Below are 19,715 nucleotides of genomic sequence, written 5' to 3' on the forward strand. Positions count from 1 at the left end.
GTAGGTTTTCTCACACATAGTAAAATTGTTTCATGGTTAACTTTATCAACAAGCTCAGTCTGAAAGACAATATGCTACATGGTAATAAAACGTTCTGTTATTCAAAAGAAAACAAACATAATTGAAGAATCTAAGCAAAATGTACAAGATGCTGATGTTATCTAACAAGAGTTTCCCCCTTTGCTTCTTCTGCAAGCTGCCAATAAACAACATGACAAAAAATTAGGAGTCTTGAATACAGACTATTATGTATGACAGAAATGTTAAATTGCATAGCTCAGTAACCTTTTGTGTCCCCCCCCCCCCTCTTCTGTAGGGATCTCCGGGTTTAACTGGCCCACCTGGTCCAATGGGACCTCCAGGTGACAGGGTAAGTAAGCATTTATTTTCCATAATGGGTGATGTGATTTAAAAATTGAACCCTGGTTTTGCAGCAGTTGCTTAAATGGACATTTCCTATCTTTTGGTAGACAAATGAGTTTAAAAGTATGTTGGGAGAGCACCATATCAATACTTGCACCAGAAATAAGAGATGTGCACAGTATTTGTCCCATTTGTTTCGTTCATGTTTCTGTTTCGTATTGTCCATTCAAATGGGATGAAATGGAAAGGCCCCCAATGAAACAAAAACAAACTCAAAATGAAAGGCAGGTGGGAGCCGATATTGGCTCCAAGCCTGACTTTCGGATCGATCAGCTGTAAGCCCTGTGAAGCCCGGGTACGTAGGCCCAAAGCCTGGACCTGTAGGCTCAAAGCTGTGAGGCCTGGGCATGTAGGCCGGGTAGCCTGCAGCCGGGCTTGGCAGGGTTTGTAGGCCCGGGCCTATGGGTGCAGGCTTTGGGCCTATGTGCACAGGCCTGGCCGGGGAGCGGGCAGGGGGGAGAGGTTGGGGATGGCTGGGTCGTCCTGTGCCTCCCCCCTCTCCTTTTGGCCGGTTCCTTACCGGGCGTTTGAGTGGTGCTGGCTGGCACTGTGGCCTTGGCCGGCGCCTCCCCACCCCCCTCCGAAAAATAAAACAAAAACAAAACAAAAACAAAACAAAACCAATGTCGGACCTCTCAATTAAGGAACAAGATAAGTCCCAAATGCACATGACTACCAGAAATTATGGTATCAATGGCATATTAAATAAGTGGATAAATAGTGGATAAATAAGTGGGGTATAAAAATAAAGTTGTAGTAGTAGTATTAGTAGTAGTAGTAGTAGTAGTTCTTCTTCTTCTTCTTCTTCTTCTTCTTCTTCTTCTTCTTATTATTATTATTATTATGGTGCTAGTGTTGCCTCTGAAAACAGATAGGCAATATTGACATAGTTTCAACATAGAGACATAAAGGGATTTCTGCAAGGAAAGGCTGTGGGAATGGTGAAGGGTGAAGATTCCTCATCCTGTCCTAAAAATATTAAATGATCACAAGTGAAGGTAGAACGTCTGCCATTTTAACACCCCCGCCCATAGTAGATGGGTGGGAGGCTCTAGTTTTAAATTTGTTTGCCATCATCCAAATTGTTAAGGCAAGTTAGAAATGTTGACTTTGTATGTCTGTGTGTGCAGTAAAGCAGTCAATAAACCACTAGAGCAATGGTTCTCAATATGTGGGTCTCCAGATGTTTTTGCCTTCAACTCTCAGAAATCCTAACAGATGGTAAACTGACTGAAATGTCTGGGGGTTGTAGGCCAAAACACCTGGGAACCCACAGGTTGAGAACCACTGCACTAGAGCAAAGAGTCTGATCAAGTCAAGAATCTATCTGGGCCCAACATGGAGGGGTATAATTTGAAATAAAGAAAATGGTTTGCTAATTAACAGACTTGTTTCATGATGTAAACTGCACAGTTCTTTCATGTTTGAATTAACCAGCTAGATATAACAATCGGTTTTGACTAGTCAAATGCAGATGTTTTCCATTCTTGCTTGACTTCTGAGGATGACCATTCATGCTGGTGGCATCTATATCAGCTTTCTCCACAGTAGAAGACTGGCATTCTTTGGCATTGTATAGAAAGATCAGTAGAGCATGTTCTAAGTGCAGTGATGTAATGATGCTGTGAAAGGCCATGAAGTGTTTGATAAATACATATCTTTCAAGGAAGAGGGAAGTAAGCAGCAGGAATACATTTTAGTGGACCACTGAATTCTTTATCAAACAGTTGAGAGAAAGAACAGATTTGTGGATTTGGATTTCTTGTTATTTTGCATCAAAATTTTTGCTATTTTTCATTTGGAATAATCAATGTAAAGATAGTTTGAGAGTTGGCCTAGAACTTCGGGAACTTCAAGCTCAAAATGGAAACCCATTGGGTGAACTTGGGCATGTTGAATTTTTTCAGCATTATAGAAAGCCAATAACAAACATCTAAATAAAGCTTGGTAAGAAAATGTTATGATAGGACCACTTTAAAGCAGAGTTGACTTGAAGGCACATGACAGTGACAGTGATGAAGTGGAAAACTTGTGATCCACACTTCCTAGATTAAAAAGTAGATAGCATATATGCTTGGAATAATGTTTCAATATTATTTAATAATATTATTTAATATTATTTAAAAGTCAGGGTGATGAATTTAAAGTAATATAATTTGCTGGCCTTTTATAAGCCCCCCTCCTTTATACCAATGTCCACTTCCCCAATAGGGGTTCACTGGAAAAGATGGCCCCGCTGGACCAAGAGGTCCCCCAGGACCAATGGTAAGTGTTAACTGAATTGTTTGGGGACTTCTTCACTGTTTGTGTATCATTATTTTTGTCTTACGTAAACATGTAGATGTTGTGCCTTTTGTGCTACCTTTGGAATGGACTGGAGTCCATGGGGGTTGGGTAGGGTGCCCCTTTCTCAGTGTCTTTTTGTTTTATTATGAAATTTACTAATACTATCTCTAAGAGGCAATCACCAGCATGCTTGGAGGACTCTACAATTATTAGAAGTCTCCCCCTCCCCAACAACATCATTTTGAAAAAAATGACGGTGGTGGTAGATCAGTCTTACGGGGAATGAGCATGCTCAATGGTCATAGAATGTTGGCTGATTGTTGGGAGAGGGATAATATTGGTAGATGGAACTGTAACTGAGTGTCATGGGACAGAGTATGTCTGGCTTGAACGCTGAAGAGAACTCTACATTGCAGCATTTTGTAGCCGATCCCACTTGTTTGATCTATTTTTGCTTATTATGTAATGCCTAGTTATCCAATATGGTTATATCACCTGGAAAAATGTGCAACCTTTTGACTCTTTTCTTTACAAAGTACTTCTTGTATAAATTTTGCATTTTCTAAAGTGAAGTTTTGATGACTGCAGATGGTTAAGCTGATTTTTTTAAAAAAAACTCTAGCTGCAGGTAATGTGGTCTGCATATGTTCTTTATGCTGGAAAATGGTCAAGCGGAAATCACTTTGGGTACAGTTAAGCTTTGGGAACACTAGAAGCTTCATGATGCTTGAAAATTTCTCTTATGACACTGATGGCTTTGATGTGATTATAAAAATTCAAGAGTTCAGAAATCAAGGGGTTTGTGGCTGCTTGGGGAAAAAGAAGTTAAAGGAAAATCTACTGGTTTCTAGAGTAACCCTTAAGCAAACATTTGAATGAATTAATACAATAAATTGCTTTAAAATACTACAATTGGATACCTGTATATAAACTACATATTTATTCAATCTATTTGAGACAGAACTGTTTTTTATGCTAACAGTTGTATAAAGAAGGGATTTGGGGTACTCAATATTCTATAGAACAATTAATGTCCATATTCAGACACCTTTGATCTTATATCATTGTGGAGACACTTTGTGATTTGGGGGGGGGGGGGGGGGGAGAGAGAATGCTCCCTGCAGATTATATCTGAAAGTTTCCATAATAGAAAATATGCCCACCAGTTCCATTTGGGCAGGGACAATCCCATTTCATTTTACTTTTCAATCTTATTTTAAATATCCTAGATTCTTTCTCCTCTTTCCACTTTATCCTTTTGTTCTCAGCTACACACTGAGCTCAAAGTACAAAAGTGGGAAGAAGAAAGCAGGGAGCAACATCTTGTCCTCCTCAGTAGAATCAAGGAAAAACAAACAGCTACAGCCTCTACAGTTTATATATTCCTATTTTGTCATATGTACCATTCTGATGTTGCTCAGTCACACATGTTCCAGTTTTCATCTCTGAATTATTTGAGAATATGGGGAATATGAGCATATGAAAGTGAGCAGATTCAAAGGTTTCCGTATGCATCTCCCCTACAATCAGATAGGTATCTCAGTACCCTGTTTCCCTGAAAATGGGTATCTCACTACCCTGTTTCCCATAAAATAAGTCGTAGCAGGATTTCTAAGCATTTGCGCAATATACGTAAGGCATACCTCAAAAATAAGACATAGTGACTATGCAGTGTACAAGGCCAGCTCCTCCTGTCAGGTCCCGGTCATTCTGTGTGTGCTGCAAGCGGAGGCATATAGAGACACTGAAAGTGAAAGTGAAAGTAAAAGTCTCCTCAGTGAAGTGAGGAGCAGGATGCTCTGCTTTAGGTATTGTGTGTCCTTAGGGGGAAGAAGTAAAGCTGAGGCTGCTGTTTTACTCAGCACTATGGGCTCTCTCCCCCAGCACCAACCAGCAATAGTCTGTGGATCTCTTTCACCCCACACAAACACGTAATGGAAGAAATTTTACAGACTATAGTCATCCTATATAGTGCCATGTCCTTCAGAAATGCTCTGGAAGATTGTTGGATCTCCAGAGCATACCGGAAGAGAGAGGTCAATTAAACAATCAAAGTCTTGCACAATATTGCATTTTACTTCATAGAATCATAGAATAATAGAATAGTAGAGTTGGAAGAGACCACATGGGCCATCCAGTCCAACCCCCTGCTAAGAAGCAGGAAATCGCATTCAAAGCACCCCCGACAGATGGCCATCCAGCCTCTGCTTAAAAGCCTCCAAAGAAGGAGCCTCCACCACGGCCCCGGGGAGAGAGTTCCACTGTCGAACAGCTCTCACAGTCAGGAAGTTCTTCCTGATGTTTAGGTGGAATCTCCTTTCCTGTAGTTTGAAGCCATTGTTCCGTGTCCTAGTCTGCAGGGCAGCAGAAAACAAGCTTGCTCCCTCCTCCCTATGACTTCCCTTCACGTATTTGTACATGGCTATCATGTCTCCTCTCAGCCTTCTCTTCTGCAGGCTAAACATGCCCAGCTCTTTAAGCCGCTCCTCATAGGGCTTGTTCTCCAGACCCTTAATCATTTTAGTCGCCCTCCTCTGGACGCTTTCCAGCTTGTCAACATCTCCCTTCAACTGTGGTGCCCAAAATTGGACACAGTATTCCAGGTGTGGTCTGACCAAGGCAGAATAGAGGGGGAGCATAACTTCCCTGGATCTAGACGCTATTCCCCTATTGATGCAGGCCAGAATCCCATTGGCTTTTTTAGCAGCCGCATCACATTGTTGGCTCATGTTTAACTTGTTGTCCACAAGGACTCCAAGGTCTTTTTCGCACACACTGCTGTCAAGCCAGGCGTCCCCTATTCTGTATCTTTGATTTCCATTTTTTCTGCCGAAGTGAAGTATCTTGCATTTGTCCCTGTTGAACTTCATTTTGTTAGTTTTGGCCCATCTCCCTAGTCTGTCAAGATCGTTTTGAATTCTGCTCCTGTCTTCTGGAGTGTTAGCTATCCCTCCCAGTTTTGTGTTGTCTGCAAACTTGATGATCGTGCCTTCTAACCCTTCGTCTAAGTCGTTAATAAAGATGTTGAACAGAACCGGGCCCAGGACGGAGCCCTGCGGCACTCCACTTGTCACTTCTTTCCATGATGAAGACGACGCATTGGTGAGCACCCTTTGGGTTCGTTCGCTTAGCCAATTACAGATCCACCTAACCGTAGTTTTGTCTAGCCCACATTTTACTAGTTTGTTTGCCAGAAGGTCGTGGGGGACTTTGTCGAAGGCCTTACTGAAATCCAGGTACGCTACATCCACAGCATTCCCTGTATCGACCCAACTCGTAACTCTATCGAAAAAAGAGATCAGATTAGTCTGGCATGACTTGTTTTTGGTAAATCCGTGTTGACTATTAGCAATGACCGCATTTGTTTCTAAGTGTTCGCAGACCACTTATGTCTGGGATTTAAGTTTGCATTCTGGATATACTTCAGACCATTATTGTGTCCCATCAACACATTCTTTCTCAATGTATCTCTTTGCAGGGTGCCCCTGGAGTGCCTGGAGTGGCTGGCCCAACTGGAAAGTCAGGGAAACCAGGGGATCGTGGGTCACCGGTAAGATAATTAGTGTTTGGCTTTTGCATGCTTTTGTGAAAAAAAATACTTTTGAAAGTTCAGACCAGTCAGAGACCTTTCTCGGGCTCATATTATGCAACTGCAACCGCAAGAACCAGTTAAGACTTAATGTTAAGGCTGCAAGTCTGATTTTAAACAGTTTTACAGTACATATTTTTTTGCAATTTAAGAGTTGGGTCTGGAAATTGTGGTCATGGGGTTTCCACTAAAAAAAAAAGGCAGCACAGCCTGTACATGCCAAGAGTTATATTTCTACACTATGTAAACATCCCAGAGCTAAATCAGCAAAATATCTTACTGAAATTATGATTATTTTTTAAGCATGGTCAAACATGCTATGTTGCCTAAGGTGGAAATTTTATAGGTAGCATTCTGAGAGCTATTGGATTGCAATAGTTCAAATGTTAGCAATGCAGCCTTAATAATTTGTGGTGATTTTTGCTTTGAGTTTTGCATATGAAACAATCTTAGAGAACAGGAAGGAGCAGACATTTGTCCTAGTTGCAATTGCTGGAGCCACTCTGTCTGATTTAGCCACGACTGCTGTGGGAAAGTATTTGGCATTAAAGTTGTGACTTAATAGAGGAATTCTGGTGTTGGAACTCCTTCTGTCAGCAAAACTAGGAAGAGGGCAATGTCCTCTTTTGCACTCTCAACGTTTGCCCTGGAAGGCTGGGAATCCACCCAGATGAGGTTTTCAGGTGAAATGGAGGGCTACAGGGGAAGAGTGACTGGTTCCACCAATGGCCAAATATTAGCATGATGTTGGATTTGGGCAAAAAACATGCAACATTCACATCCACCATACTAGTCAGCATGGGGGAAAAAACAAGTTCCTTTTAATCTCTTTGCTTGTGTTATTAGTCTTGAGGAAATACAGGATAGTCTCGAAGGGGAGGAGGCAGGAAATCTGCTGGCAAGATACTATGCTGCTTTGGATCAATCACCTTGGAGTTTTTGAGTTGTTGTTTTTGATGCTGTGCAGCTGCTGGCCTTACAAGGCCTACCTCACACTACATACCCTGTTTCCCTGAAAATAAGACATCCCCAGAAAATAAGATCTAGTAGAGATTTTGCTGAATTGCTAAATATAAGTCCTCCCCCAAAAGTAAGACCTAGTAAAGTTTTTGTTTGGAAGCATGCAGGATCGGTAAATGTACATACCATAGATTGTTGTACATGGAAATAAAGGTAGTAACAAGAAATAATACTAATATAATAATAACTTTATTCTTGTATCCCACCTCCATCTCCCAGAAGGGACTCAGGGTAGCTTACACAGGGACAAGCCCAACAACAACATAAATTTACATACAAACAGAAATTTAAAACAGTAATTAACATCTTGGGAAACCTTTACCTTTACCTTTTAATTTAAAAACAGTATAGCAATAAAATATAATATAAAAATTCTTGAAAGGATTCACAGTTTGGTCATGCTGGTTTGTGATGACAACTACTGTACAGTAGATAATAAATTTTCATTTTTAAAAAATTCAACCATAAATGTGAATTCTTCTTTGTGGAAAAATAAGACATCCCCTGAAAATAAGACCCAGCGCATCTTTGGAAGCAAAAATTAATATAAGACACTGTCTTATTTTCGGGGAAACAGGGTAGTTAAAGCATTTTGATGCTAATTTAACTGCACTGTTATAGCACTTTTATACTACTTTAATGATGTCTTATGAAATCATGGAGATTTGATGAGGCACAGAGATCTCTGCAAGAGAGTTTGAAAGACCCCATAGAACTGTAAATCCAAGGATTCCATAGGATGCAGTCCTGGCAATTAAAACTGATATCAAAGTGCTATGATTATGTAATGAGAAAGATTGGAGTCCCCGGTGGCACAATGGATTAAACGCTTGTGCCGGCAGGACAGCTGACTTGAAGGTTGGGTTGCTAACCCGAAGGTTGCCGGTTCGAATCAGGGGAGAGCACAGATTAGCTCCCACTGTCAGCTTGAGCTCCCCCTGCAGGGACATGAGAGAAGCCTCCCACAAGGATGGAAAAACATCAAAACATCTGGGCATCCCCTGGGCAACGTCCTTGCAGATGGCCAATTATCTCACACCAGAAGCGACTTGCAGTTTCTCAAGTCACTCCTAACACGAAAAAAAATGTGAATGATCAACCTGTCACATTGAATTCCATGGTTACATTATTTCTGAATTAATCATGATGAACCTTCTAGGCCTTTCTAATGTTCTAGTTGGAATTTCTCACCAATGCTATTCTAACCTGAATAGCATTTGTCATCAGGCTCTAACAACAGCCTGATCAATGGATATAAGTAGATTTTTTTTTACATGTAGACCTGTCTTTTCACACATATTAATGCCTGCATATCAGGATAGAGGATGAAGGGAAAGTAAAGGGGCAGCAATGCTTGCTTTTAGGAGCCATTTATGTAGTGACTATTTTATGCTTGTTCTACTGTATTATATATAACATGTGCCACTGCCTCACAGCCTCACCACATAAGCTGCTTCTCAGGTTTTTACGACCAGATCCCAGCAGGAACTCTGTCTGGAAGTTTATGTAGCTGTTTTCTCTGACTCATGAGACAGAAGGGATTTCAGGACCTATACTTAGTCCATCAAGAAGTGCCAATGGGGCAACTCAAGGCCTTGTGTGGCCAGTGGACCAAATGTAGCCTGCCGAGTTGTAAAGGTCATCCAGGCCTTTCCTGTAGCTACATGGCCCAGTTTCAAAGTTGTAGCTTTTTTGTGTAGTTCACTCTATCGTATTAGTCATACAAGATTCAAAACATGTGGTTAAGTCCAAGGATGAAAGAGTAGTCTCAGGATTAATGGCTCATAACTACATGTAAACATTTCAACATGGACACAGCCAAAGCCTGTAGAAGTTACTTACTTGGACTATAACCCAGAATCTTCTAGGTAGCATGACCATATTGGCTGGAGCATTCTAGGACAAATAATCCAAAAAAGTAACTTTTCCAAGTTTTGGGCCCAGCTCCCAGAACATGAGATTATTCTGGGTAATAGCACTGTTAAACAAAGGCAGCTGGCCCATATCATTACAACTGAGCAAATCTTCACCACTTCATTGTTGCTCTACTTTTGGTGTATAATCGGCGCAACAATCTGTTTGTTTCATAAACTGTTTTACTGTTTTAGAAGATATCTAGGACAGAAGTAATTGTATTTAATAAAACATCTGAGGTATAATTTAGTAATATATCTGAGGTGTATTGGTTTTAGTCTTTGCTTTTAGTCTTTGTATGCTATGGTTGCTAATGTTCGTGATTAATTAAATATTGGTCAAATATTGGCAGTTTGATCACTGGAGATAAGGGAAGCAAGCAATATTAACCTCTGTGTACTCAGGCTTGCTTTGTTTCAACATTGTAGTTTGGAAATGCAGCAAAGGTTCATTTTTATTGCCATTGTAAACACTTGAGAACAGCAAATTCTTTCCAATCCCACTGGGTGATATTTGGGCCTTAGAGGAAGGCAAAGGCAACCCTTCCCTGAACAAATCTTGCTTTCCATGAAAACTCTGGGATAGTTTCATGTTAGAGACACCATAAGTTGGAAACAACTTAAAAGGCAACGACAATAATTTATAAAGTATGAGGACACATTGGATGATTTAGAAAGATACTCCTTGCTGTCTGTTTTGTTGTCCTGATCAAAGAGTGGTACTCGTGATTAAAGAATTACTAAAGACTCATCATTTGTTTTATAATTGCTGTTGTTACTATCTCTTAGTTAATAACATAGTTCAAACAAATGAAAAGTTAGCATTAATATAAAATTATTCGTAATATTAGGAGCCCCCGATGGTGTAGTGGGTTAAAGCCTTGTGACTTGAAGGTTGGGTTGCTGACCTGAAGGCTGCCAGGTTTGAATTCCACCCGGGGAGAGCGAGGATGAGCTACCTCTTTCAGCTCCAGCTCCATGCGGGGACATGAGAGAAGCCACCCACAAGGATGGTAAAAACATCACCCCCCCCCCCAAACATCCGGCCGTCCCCTGGGCAACATCCTTGCAGACAGCCAATTCTCTCACACCATAAGCGACTTGCAGTTTCTCAAGTCACTCCTGACACGAAAAAAAAATTGTAATATTAAAGCTTTTTGAAACAAAGTTAAAATGATAAAACCAGTTAGAAACAGTACAGTTGACTACAACATAGCACTCTCGATGCTCATTTCCTTGAAATTATTTTTAATTTATTATTTTCAAATTAACAAAATATTCCTAAATTTTACACCCATTGTCAAAATTTTAGTTTACTCAACAGACACTAGGAATTTAGAATCAATATAGCATTAATGGTTTAAGTATTAGATGCTGCCGCTACCGTGTTTCCCCAAAAATAAGACAGTGTCTTATATTAATTTTTGCTCCCAAAGATGCTCTAGGTCTTATTTTCAGGGGATGTCTTATTTTTCCATGAAGAAGAATTCACATTTATTGTTGAACAAAAAAATGTACATTTATTATATACTGTACAGTAGTTGTCATCACAAACCAGCATAACCAGACAAACTGTGAATCCTATCAAGAATTTCTTGTTACTACCATTATTTCCATGTACAACACTCTATGTACATTTACTGATCCTGCATTCTCTGGTGTTCTGTTCGGTGGGCATGCTTCCAAACAAAACCTTTGCTAGGTCTTACTTTCGGGGGAGGCCTTATATTTAGCAATTCAGCAAAACTTTTACTAGGTCTTATTTTCTGGGGATGTCTTATTTTAGGGGAAACAGGGTATGTTAACATCATCGGTATGTTAACATCACCAGCTTTGATCATGGAGTGCAACAGAAGTGTAGAATTCAGAAAGATATACCTGACCTAAAGGCCAAAACAGACAGAGCATTTCTGGCTCTAGACCTTTTTACAGATTCGCTCCACATGTGACAGACTGACAGAATTCTTTCAAATGGCTAACATTTACTTGAGATTTACTTGGATGAATTGTTTTCCTGATAATGGTCCAATAGTTCAAACAACGTTATGTCTCTTCTTGAGATGATTTGAAGCAGGGAATTCCACATTGCTGAAAGACAAAACAACAATGACTAATTTCAAAAGGGGCAATAAATATATCCATGTGTGATGATTTGTGTGCAGCTCTTAATCACAGTTCACAAGGAAAAGTGTCAAGAGATTTCTTGGCTCTTCCATTTGCTAACAAAGGAATGTAAACAGTGAGTGTAAATTCTCAAAATATTATTTGAGAGTTGCACATGCAAATTTCCATTTACAGACTGGATTATGTGTATATAAAAGTTTCCATAGTACTAAATACATGCAATTGCTCACCAATCCCATACCCTCTAACTGCTGATTTGGCAGGACTACTCCAGATTCAGCCCACTGTTTCAGCTACTTTTAAAACATCTCCTCCTCCTCTCATTTTCTCCCTTTTACTGAGCTTACTTCGACTTCTAAGAACTGAGTCCAAAGTGGAAAAGTAGTTTGCATTCAGCTTGGAGGGGGAAAGGATAGGAAGGGGAAGTATTGTGACTGCTGCAGCCTTGCTGTCTAGACCACACTCTGATCTTGCTTGACCCCATGTGTCCCAGTTTTCATCTGGGAATTGTTGGGGGATATGCAATCCAGAGTCAATTGGAAAGGTGAAATCTTCCTTCTTTTTCATGTTTATTTAAGAAAGGTGAGATAACAATTTAAATATATTTTTAATTTTGTGGGTTTTGTCAAAGAAAGGCTGCATATTCTAATGCATTTAAATGCTTGTGTAGGCAGCTCACTATTAAATTTCATTATCAAGAAGATAAACAGTTTCCACATGTTAACATTTTAGAGTAAACTAAAGAAAGGCTGTCATCCTTTTAAAATGAAAACTAATGTAATTCTACCCTATTGAGTTTCCTCATAAAATTAGCACTGATATAAGCAGCATTTTTTCTGTCATTACTTCCTGAGAAAATATCTTTATAAGGAATAAATAAAACATTAATGACTTTCTTCTATAGTTATTTGTCTGGAATGTAACCACACTATGAAATCATGTTGCCAAAAACACTTAATACCTAAAAAAAAGTACTCTATAAATTCAATGAACCACATGAACAAACCAGAGTTTTTAGACAGTTAAGTGAAGTGAGTACACATCAATTAACATTTACCAGCGTTTTGTGAAAACAATAAAGTTAAGACGTGAAATAACATTTAGGAGGTTATATAGAGGAATGTTTATAAATGTTGTTGGAAGAAACAGAATATACAGTCCCTGTAGTCCATTGGGAGACATGACACACCACATAGTCATAGCATTGTGGTTTCACTTTAAGTGCCATGGCAACATTGTGTCTTGTAGTTTGGGTTTATAGTTTGATCAGAGGGATTTAACTGAGAATGGTAAATTCCTCCCCCTGTACTGCCAATTCCAGGATTCCATGGGATGGAACCATAGCAGCTGAAATGGAATCATTGTGTTGTGTACAGAGGTGAAGAGTCCCTTGATCTCTTGCTTGTAGAGCAAGAAATACATAGAAGATAACCATTTTGTCTGCCTGGCTAAAGCAGGCTCTTGGACTCTTGGTATTTACCATATATTAGTCCTATAGGCACCGTGGGAGGTATTTGTATTCCATAAATTTTATAGGAAGCCAAGCCAGTATAGTGGTTGAGCGTTGGACAGTGATTCTGGGTAGCATTTAAAATCCCTGCTCAGTCATGGAAACCTGGGCAAGTCACACCTAGCCTCAGGGAAAGGCAATCTTCTGAGCAAAGCAAGTGCAGAAATTTCAGTGTGCCTTCTTGTTTGTTGCTGGATATCTTACCTACCAACTGCAAATTAAGGTGGTTCTGATGGTTAATCATGCAGTATTGCAATTTATCACATCTATTTATCTGCTGTATTGCAGATGGGGGGGGGCAATATTGACAGAGGGATGAAAATGGAATATGCCATTTAGATAAAAGAAGAGAGATCCTTTATCCCAGTACTCCATTGCAAGTACTGTAGAAAACTAGCAAAGCAGTTCTCCCTCTATTTCTATGTTACTGCTATGGATTTTCTTTTAGAAAATAGGAGACCATTCAAATCTAGCACTCACATCTATAATATATAGTAGTGCAATCCAACCTACTGTTAGGATCCTACAACCTTATTTTTGTGTGTCTCCTGTCCTGTCCTTGTCTGAACCTGTTTCATGAGATTTCTGGTTCAAATCCAGGAGTTCCGGCAAGCATATTTTGTGGTGAATACTGTGGTTGTATTTGGTTCCTCAAATCCATTTGCTTGTGTTATATAATGGTCAATGACATACTTTGATAATTGAATTTATTATAGGGCCCAGTTGGATTGAAAGGTGAAAAAGGAGACCGTGTAAGTACAATCTTGAATTCAGTTATGTTTTCTAACTTTACAAAAAAGCATAATATGGACTAATGCACCTGTTGTTCTATTTATTAAGGGAGATATTGCATCCCAGAATATGATGCGAGCTGTTGCAAGACAAGTCTGTGAACAAATGATAAATGGTAAACAATGCCTCAGAAATACACAACATAACTCAAATTTCTATTTACCACATTGTAAGATGGGTTCTGTCTTTCTGATGGGGAAATGCTTTCTGTTGATGGCTAAAACATTGACTAATTAAGACTTAAGTTCTACCCCTCTTTAAACCTCAGTTACTTTGTGTCCATCTTTGGTAGCAGCACTGCTAACAAACACATGCTTCTTTATATTGCTGACACTTGGTGCTCTCATATGGTAACAGTAATGCTGCTTGCTAGGTTTGGCTTCTCATTCTATTACCCATGACATATGATCTTCTGTTGCATCAGCAATAGCCACAAAAGGCTGAATTTCAAAATATGGCATTGATCTTGTCCACTATGAACATGCTGCCTCATGCACACAGTAAGACATAACACTAGGACATTCCCATTTGAATCACCATGATTTTAAAATTATTGTGTATACTCATAAGTCAACCTCATATTTAAGTCAAGGGCAGGTTTTGGGGTCATCCCACAGAGCAGAAAGCACAAACACCACCCCAGTTTACTTCCTATGACACCGTTTTCCCGCCCATGCAACCAAAAAAGGCCAGAGATGGCATTATAGTGGGGTCATGGTGATGGTAGTGCTTCTTTTAGGTTTAGTCCAACATGGACTAAGCTTTTACCTTTCACCACTCTACTCAGAGAATTGGATGGTTCCTTTTTTTTTTTTGATAAATGCTATGATATTTTCACCCAAGGGATTTTTTAATCCATTTTTTATTAAATGTTTCAGCCTTATGCATGAATATATGCAGTATGTCACTCTGTTTTCTCTGCCCATTTCTTCCTGCTTGGTTCAGTCAAAGAATATCAGCTCCAAATTTGATTTAATAAAAGAAGACTACTTTGTCATGTTAGAAGTGTACACACACTGGACTGCTCTACAGTGGTGTTTCTAACAAATCAATATTATTCTACTTTTGTTTGTCATATTGATAGAAAGTGTCAGAATGTTGACTGATCTTATTGACAGAAAGTGTAAATTGACTAATTGGTATGTATAAGTTATACTGGTTTCATCTTTGGTAAAAACTTACTTCCCTGTACCAATGTAGCCCACTCATCTTAATCTATGGTTGTATAAAAATTACCGGTAACTGGAAAGACTCTGGAAAAAGTCTTCTGAGATCCAGAGAGAAAGACTTTTGTTTATTTATCTTGTTAATCCTTGAGTAAAATGATATTGTGTATGTTTTTACTTAATCTGTTTTATCTTCTCCAAGGTCAAATGACCCGATTCAACCAGATGCTGAATCAGATTCCAAATGATTACAGTTCAAACCGCAATCAGCCTGGGCCATCAGGTCCCCCTGGTCCACCGGGACCTCCTGGGTCAAGAGGAGAACCAGGGGCTGGAGGCAGGCCAGGATTCCCAGGATCACCTGGCATGCAGGGACCCCCTGGAGAAAGAGGTGGGTGGCATTTTTGATCTTTAAAAAAGCAGGTGTATTTTTTCATCAGAGGTCAAGTGCTGTTAGGCAGAGGAACACTTGATTGATGAAACACTGTTTACTATGTCCATACTAAGTAGCCATCACACCAAATGGCATATTTTAAATTTAATGTTACTCAGGACAGTAAAATGATTTAATATAACTTCCTATAAGTAGCTTCTTGGAATGGGAGGGGGCAGCTTACAAATTAACTGGAAATTATATGTTTAATAACCATGAACAGTTATTTTTCTGGCACTTTATGTTGGAACTTAATGCCTCTTTCCCTGCTTTTGTGTGTTTTAGGTTTAGCTGGAGAGAAAGGTGAAAGAGGAATTGGATCACAAGGACCACGAGGGTTACCTGGGGCACCAGGTGAGTTTCTTGCATCTCATACACAGTTTATGGCATGTTAAAGATCTCTGTAAAAGAAAATTTCAAATCACAGCAAATAGACTTTTTAAAATGTTTTACCTCTATAGATCAATGAAAATATTAAAGTTTGCGACTAGAATCCTGTTGAAGATATATAGCCACTGTAGTTCACAGTCCTGATTGGCACAATCCTGAGTTTTGAGGTAGCAGCTACTGTGATCGATAAGAGTTCTCTTCTCTCCATCAGTTGAGAAGCAGATGACATTCCCACCCCCTCCCAAGAACAGTCTTCAGAATGAGAGGCAGAACCAGGGTCCATGGCACAATTCCTCCTTGTATCAGAGATGGCTTGTGCATGTGGAGTAGGACCATAAGCCAGCTCCTTCTCAATCAACAGGGAAACAGGTTCTCATTGATAGCTGCAGCAGCTGCCTTCCAGATGGGGATTGGGGATCTTTCATGGTACTTATGGAGATGCTAAATGGAATCTACAAAGGGATTGTGATTACAAAACAATCATGAATGCATAGATATAGGTTTGCTCAAAAGGATTCCAACCTGTATTTAGCTGGAGATACCAGATTTTTTTTTAATCTTTCAATGTAATATAAATGTTTGGATTCCTTTGTTAAAAACTGTAGTCAGAATTAATTTGTCAGCAGCTCTGTCTCTTTCTTGAGTTATAAATTGTTCCATAACATTCAGAGTACAGCATATAAACTCTTAAACATTCTTTTTTCTGTTAGTATAGTTTGATAATTTACTGATATCTCGGGAGGGGTAGGCAAATACTTGTTATTTCTGCTTTTAATTTTCAAGTTGGAACATTTTCATGTTTGCAGCAAATTTTAACTCCAGCTCATTCAAGCTCTGCATTTCTGTTTACATGTTCCAAGGAAAACATTACATCACTCACTTTGAAGCTGCAGAGTAGCAGAACTGAAGCAGTCTTATACTTTAATTGATGTCTAATATGCTTGTTCAATGTAAAAAATGCTTCTTGATGTCCCATATCTAACAGAGATTGATTATACGCCACCAGGCACAAGTCTTGCCAAAGCCATCAACTTAGGCTAGCAACTAAGAATGAGTTACATCTTGGATTCTCTGGGGTTGTTTCATTGACACCATATGTGGAAACCAAATGGAAACATTTATGAGCCATGTTCCTGAATGAAGTCTAAATTTCAATTTTGTCAGCCACTTTATGGCCTGCCTTGTTATATAGCTATACTATCTTCTTTTTCGTTCTCAAATTAGGTCCACAAGGGGAATCCAGAATGGGCCCACCAGGAGCCACAGGCTCACGCGGACCACCTGGTCCACCTGGGCGTCCTGGTAATTCAGGTATCAGAGGCCCTCCTGGGCCTCCTGGATACTGTGATTCTTCCCAGTGTGCTAGCATTGCTTACAACGGCCAAGGATATCCAGGTAGGTTTTTGAGAACATAATTTTTTGTTGAATACGGTACTGAAATGTCTGCTTGGTTTGAATCACAGAGGAAATAAACTTGAATTAAATTCAGAATTAAATTAGCCCAATTGCTAAATATTTTAATATTTCTAGCTGATTGAGGTCTATAACAAGCATTATTATTGCTACTAAAAGTATTTTCCTGTTATTGATTAAACTGCCCCAATTTGAAATGTGTTTTTGTTTTAAGCAGAAAGTACTGTATATCCTTTAGAAGCAGTTTGCATCTAATACATATAGCTCTAGGAGAATGTTAACTTTACTTTTAGGATTTGAATGACCAATTTTCCTTCTTCTTCTTCTTCTCCTCCTCCTCCTCCTCCTCCTCCCAACTTGCATCAAACTACTTCTTCTGAACAAGGTTGACCACTCATCTAAAGTAAATAAAAAAAGAACATAGTTGTTTGCAATTTTTTTCTGTTTCCTTCTGGTTAATGTTGGGATTATCTATACAAAACTAGTACCTGAAATCTAATTTTCTAAGAGCAAATGTCATTCTTTGATACAGTGCAGACAATCCATGATAGAGCGGGGAGAAAAAACAACCACCCCTCAATTTGTGCTGAGTTCTGATTGAAATTTAAGAACAAACAATTTCAAGCAATGAACTGCCAAAAAACAAAAATTCTGGGAATGATATTCAAAAGCCATATGCAAAAAGCTTAGGGCACCACTAAAAAAAAAGAGTCCAGACCCACACTATTGGGAATTTGTTTGTGTGCACTGTACCACCTTATACTCCATAAACATGATATTGCTGTTGGTTATGTTGTTTGCCATTATCATAATGTGCATGTATGTGAGAATATATATATATGTGTACACACAAATTGATGGAGTTAAAGTTAATGGATAAAAAATGTAATAGAACAAATTTATCACGCAGAACTTGCACAAAATCAATAATCTGAATTTTAAAAATAAATGGAAAATATTATTGCAGTGCTACCTTTGTGGGGAGCAGCCTGGTATACATATATAGATATATACATATAATTTAACCCTTGTAGATGGATTTAGATGGATGGAAAATATTTTTGCATAGCTGTTCGATCTTGAAAACTAACATCATCTTTGACCTGTTTCAGGTTCCGGCTAACACCTTTTCTAAGTCACCAGTGCTGTTTACAGTCTGAATAGAATGAAAATCCTGTTTCTGAGATGTTTGCGCACGTGCTTATTAGGAAGTAAATCAGTATGGATATTTCACCATAGATAATGGTTAAATGAGCAATGTTGACCACATAAGATGGACAGATTATTTTTATATACTTACTAACAAGAATGCAGTAAAAAACAAGGAAGTGTTTCATTTGTTAAAGCGAGAGGAGATAAACCCAGCCTTTATATTCATATTCTTCTCTCCAGCCCAGTAACAGAAGTCCCAGTGGCAATGGAGACTTATAGAACTAGTAACTAATGGATGTAACACCACCATAGATTTACCTTGGTGAAACAGACTGACTTTATGTAAATAGTAAACTAATTGTGGCTTGTAAATGGTTTGTATGGGATCATGTCAACTAAAACAACTTAACAACATTACATTGTGCTTTTGCATTAAAGACTGCCACTGCTGTGCTGCTGTCTTTTCCCCATGTGCTATCCTAACCTCTTTGAAACTGCTAGAAAACTTTCTCTTTGTTGCTAATCATGGTTTCCATTTTCAGCATCACCTTGTCTGATTTAGGACTGGGGCTCTTTTGTATATGTAATCTTATTACAAATGCACAACAAAAATAATTGATTTTTATTCTGGTCTTCTTCCAGTGTTTGGTGTTCCTCTAATACCAGCTTAATCTAATATAAGGAACACTGCCAAAAACAATATTTACTCAGTGTTGCCATTGGTGAACACTTGGTGAAGATATCAGCTGTACTTTTTGAAACTTTTTTTAAAAAACAAGTCACATGCTTGAGGTTTTCCATTTTGACAAACCGTACTATTTTTGGCACTATGGATTTCTATTTTTGGCACTATGTATGTCACACTTAGATTTCTGTTTCCATCCATATACTTTCCTCTCATTTTTATGATTTCCTTCCTTCCTCCAAATTGACAACTGCATTTTAATTATTACTATTCTATGTACATCTTGCAAAACTAATCTGCAATCTTGTGGTTTTTTTGCTTGGGAATTCACTCCCTTTGAACACTGGGTGATGACGTATTCCTGAGTATATATACATAGAATTTAAGTTTTAATATTTTAATGATATTAAATTGTTTTTGTTTATGCTTTGTTTAATGTGAGCTGCTTTGAAGAAACTTTTTGTTTGTTTGTTTCAAAAGGCAACATAAAAGTTTCTCAATGAGTAAGCAAATAGTGCATTGATCCCATTTGGAGTAGACCTCTTTCCTCATTTGAAACTCAATGACAGTTTCACACTGTTCTCTTTGTTGGAGAAAGAGGTCTTTATACCTAATGCAATACCTGCATGAATCATTGGCTCAAGATTATTTACTGGGAAGTTAATAGCCTTTTTGTTTTATTTTGGATGGAACTCACTTCCAAGTAAATGCCCTAAGGAACAAAGCCATAAATAAATGTGTCCATCCTGGTATTACTAAAACAATAGTTTTTATTTTTTTAAAAAATTATGTGGATTCAAAGACACATCATAACTATAA

General features: G+C 38.7%; 1 protein-coding gene across 7 annotated transcripts in view; it reads left to right on the forward strand.

Moving 5' to 3' along the window:
* The window catches only part of col12a1 (collagen type XII alpha 1 chain), a 143,664-nt gene that overhangs the window by 122,852 nt on the left and 1,097 nt on the right, over positions 1-19,715 (forward strand). For 4 of the 7 annotated variants that reach the window (XM_062981643.1, XM_062981678.1, XM_003215683.4 and 1 more), the window contains 8 exons: positions 317-370; positions 2,635-2,688; positions 6,188-6,259; positions 13,582-13,617; positions 13,706-13,772; positions 15,026-15,214; positions 15,542-15,610; positions 16,871-17,041. In XM_062981643.1, coding sequence (XP_062837713.1) covers positions 317-370; positions 2,635-2,688; positions 6,188-6,259; positions 13,582-13,617; positions 13,706-13,772; positions 15,026-15,214; positions 15,542-15,610; positions 16,871-17,041 — 712 coding nt within the window. Of the gene's footprint in view, positions 1-316; positions 371-2,634; positions 2,689-6,187; positions 6,260-13,581; positions 13,618-13,705; positions 13,773-15,025; positions 15,215-15,541; positions 15,611-16,870; positions 17,042-17,444; positions 17,463-18,171; positions 19,669-19,715 lie in introns of those variants that run through there. The other 3 variants (XM_062981666.1, XM_008122151.3, XM_008122161.3) reach the window with 3 other exon arrangements.

This window comes from Anolis carolinensis, chromosome 1, assembly GCF_035594765.1.
Source record: "Anolis carolinensis isolate JA03-04 chromosome 1, rAnoCar3.1.pri, whole genome shotgun sequence".
NCBI classification, from domain to species: Eukaryota; Metazoa; Chordata; class Lepidosauria; order Squamata; family Dactyloidae; genus Anolis; species Anolis carolinensis.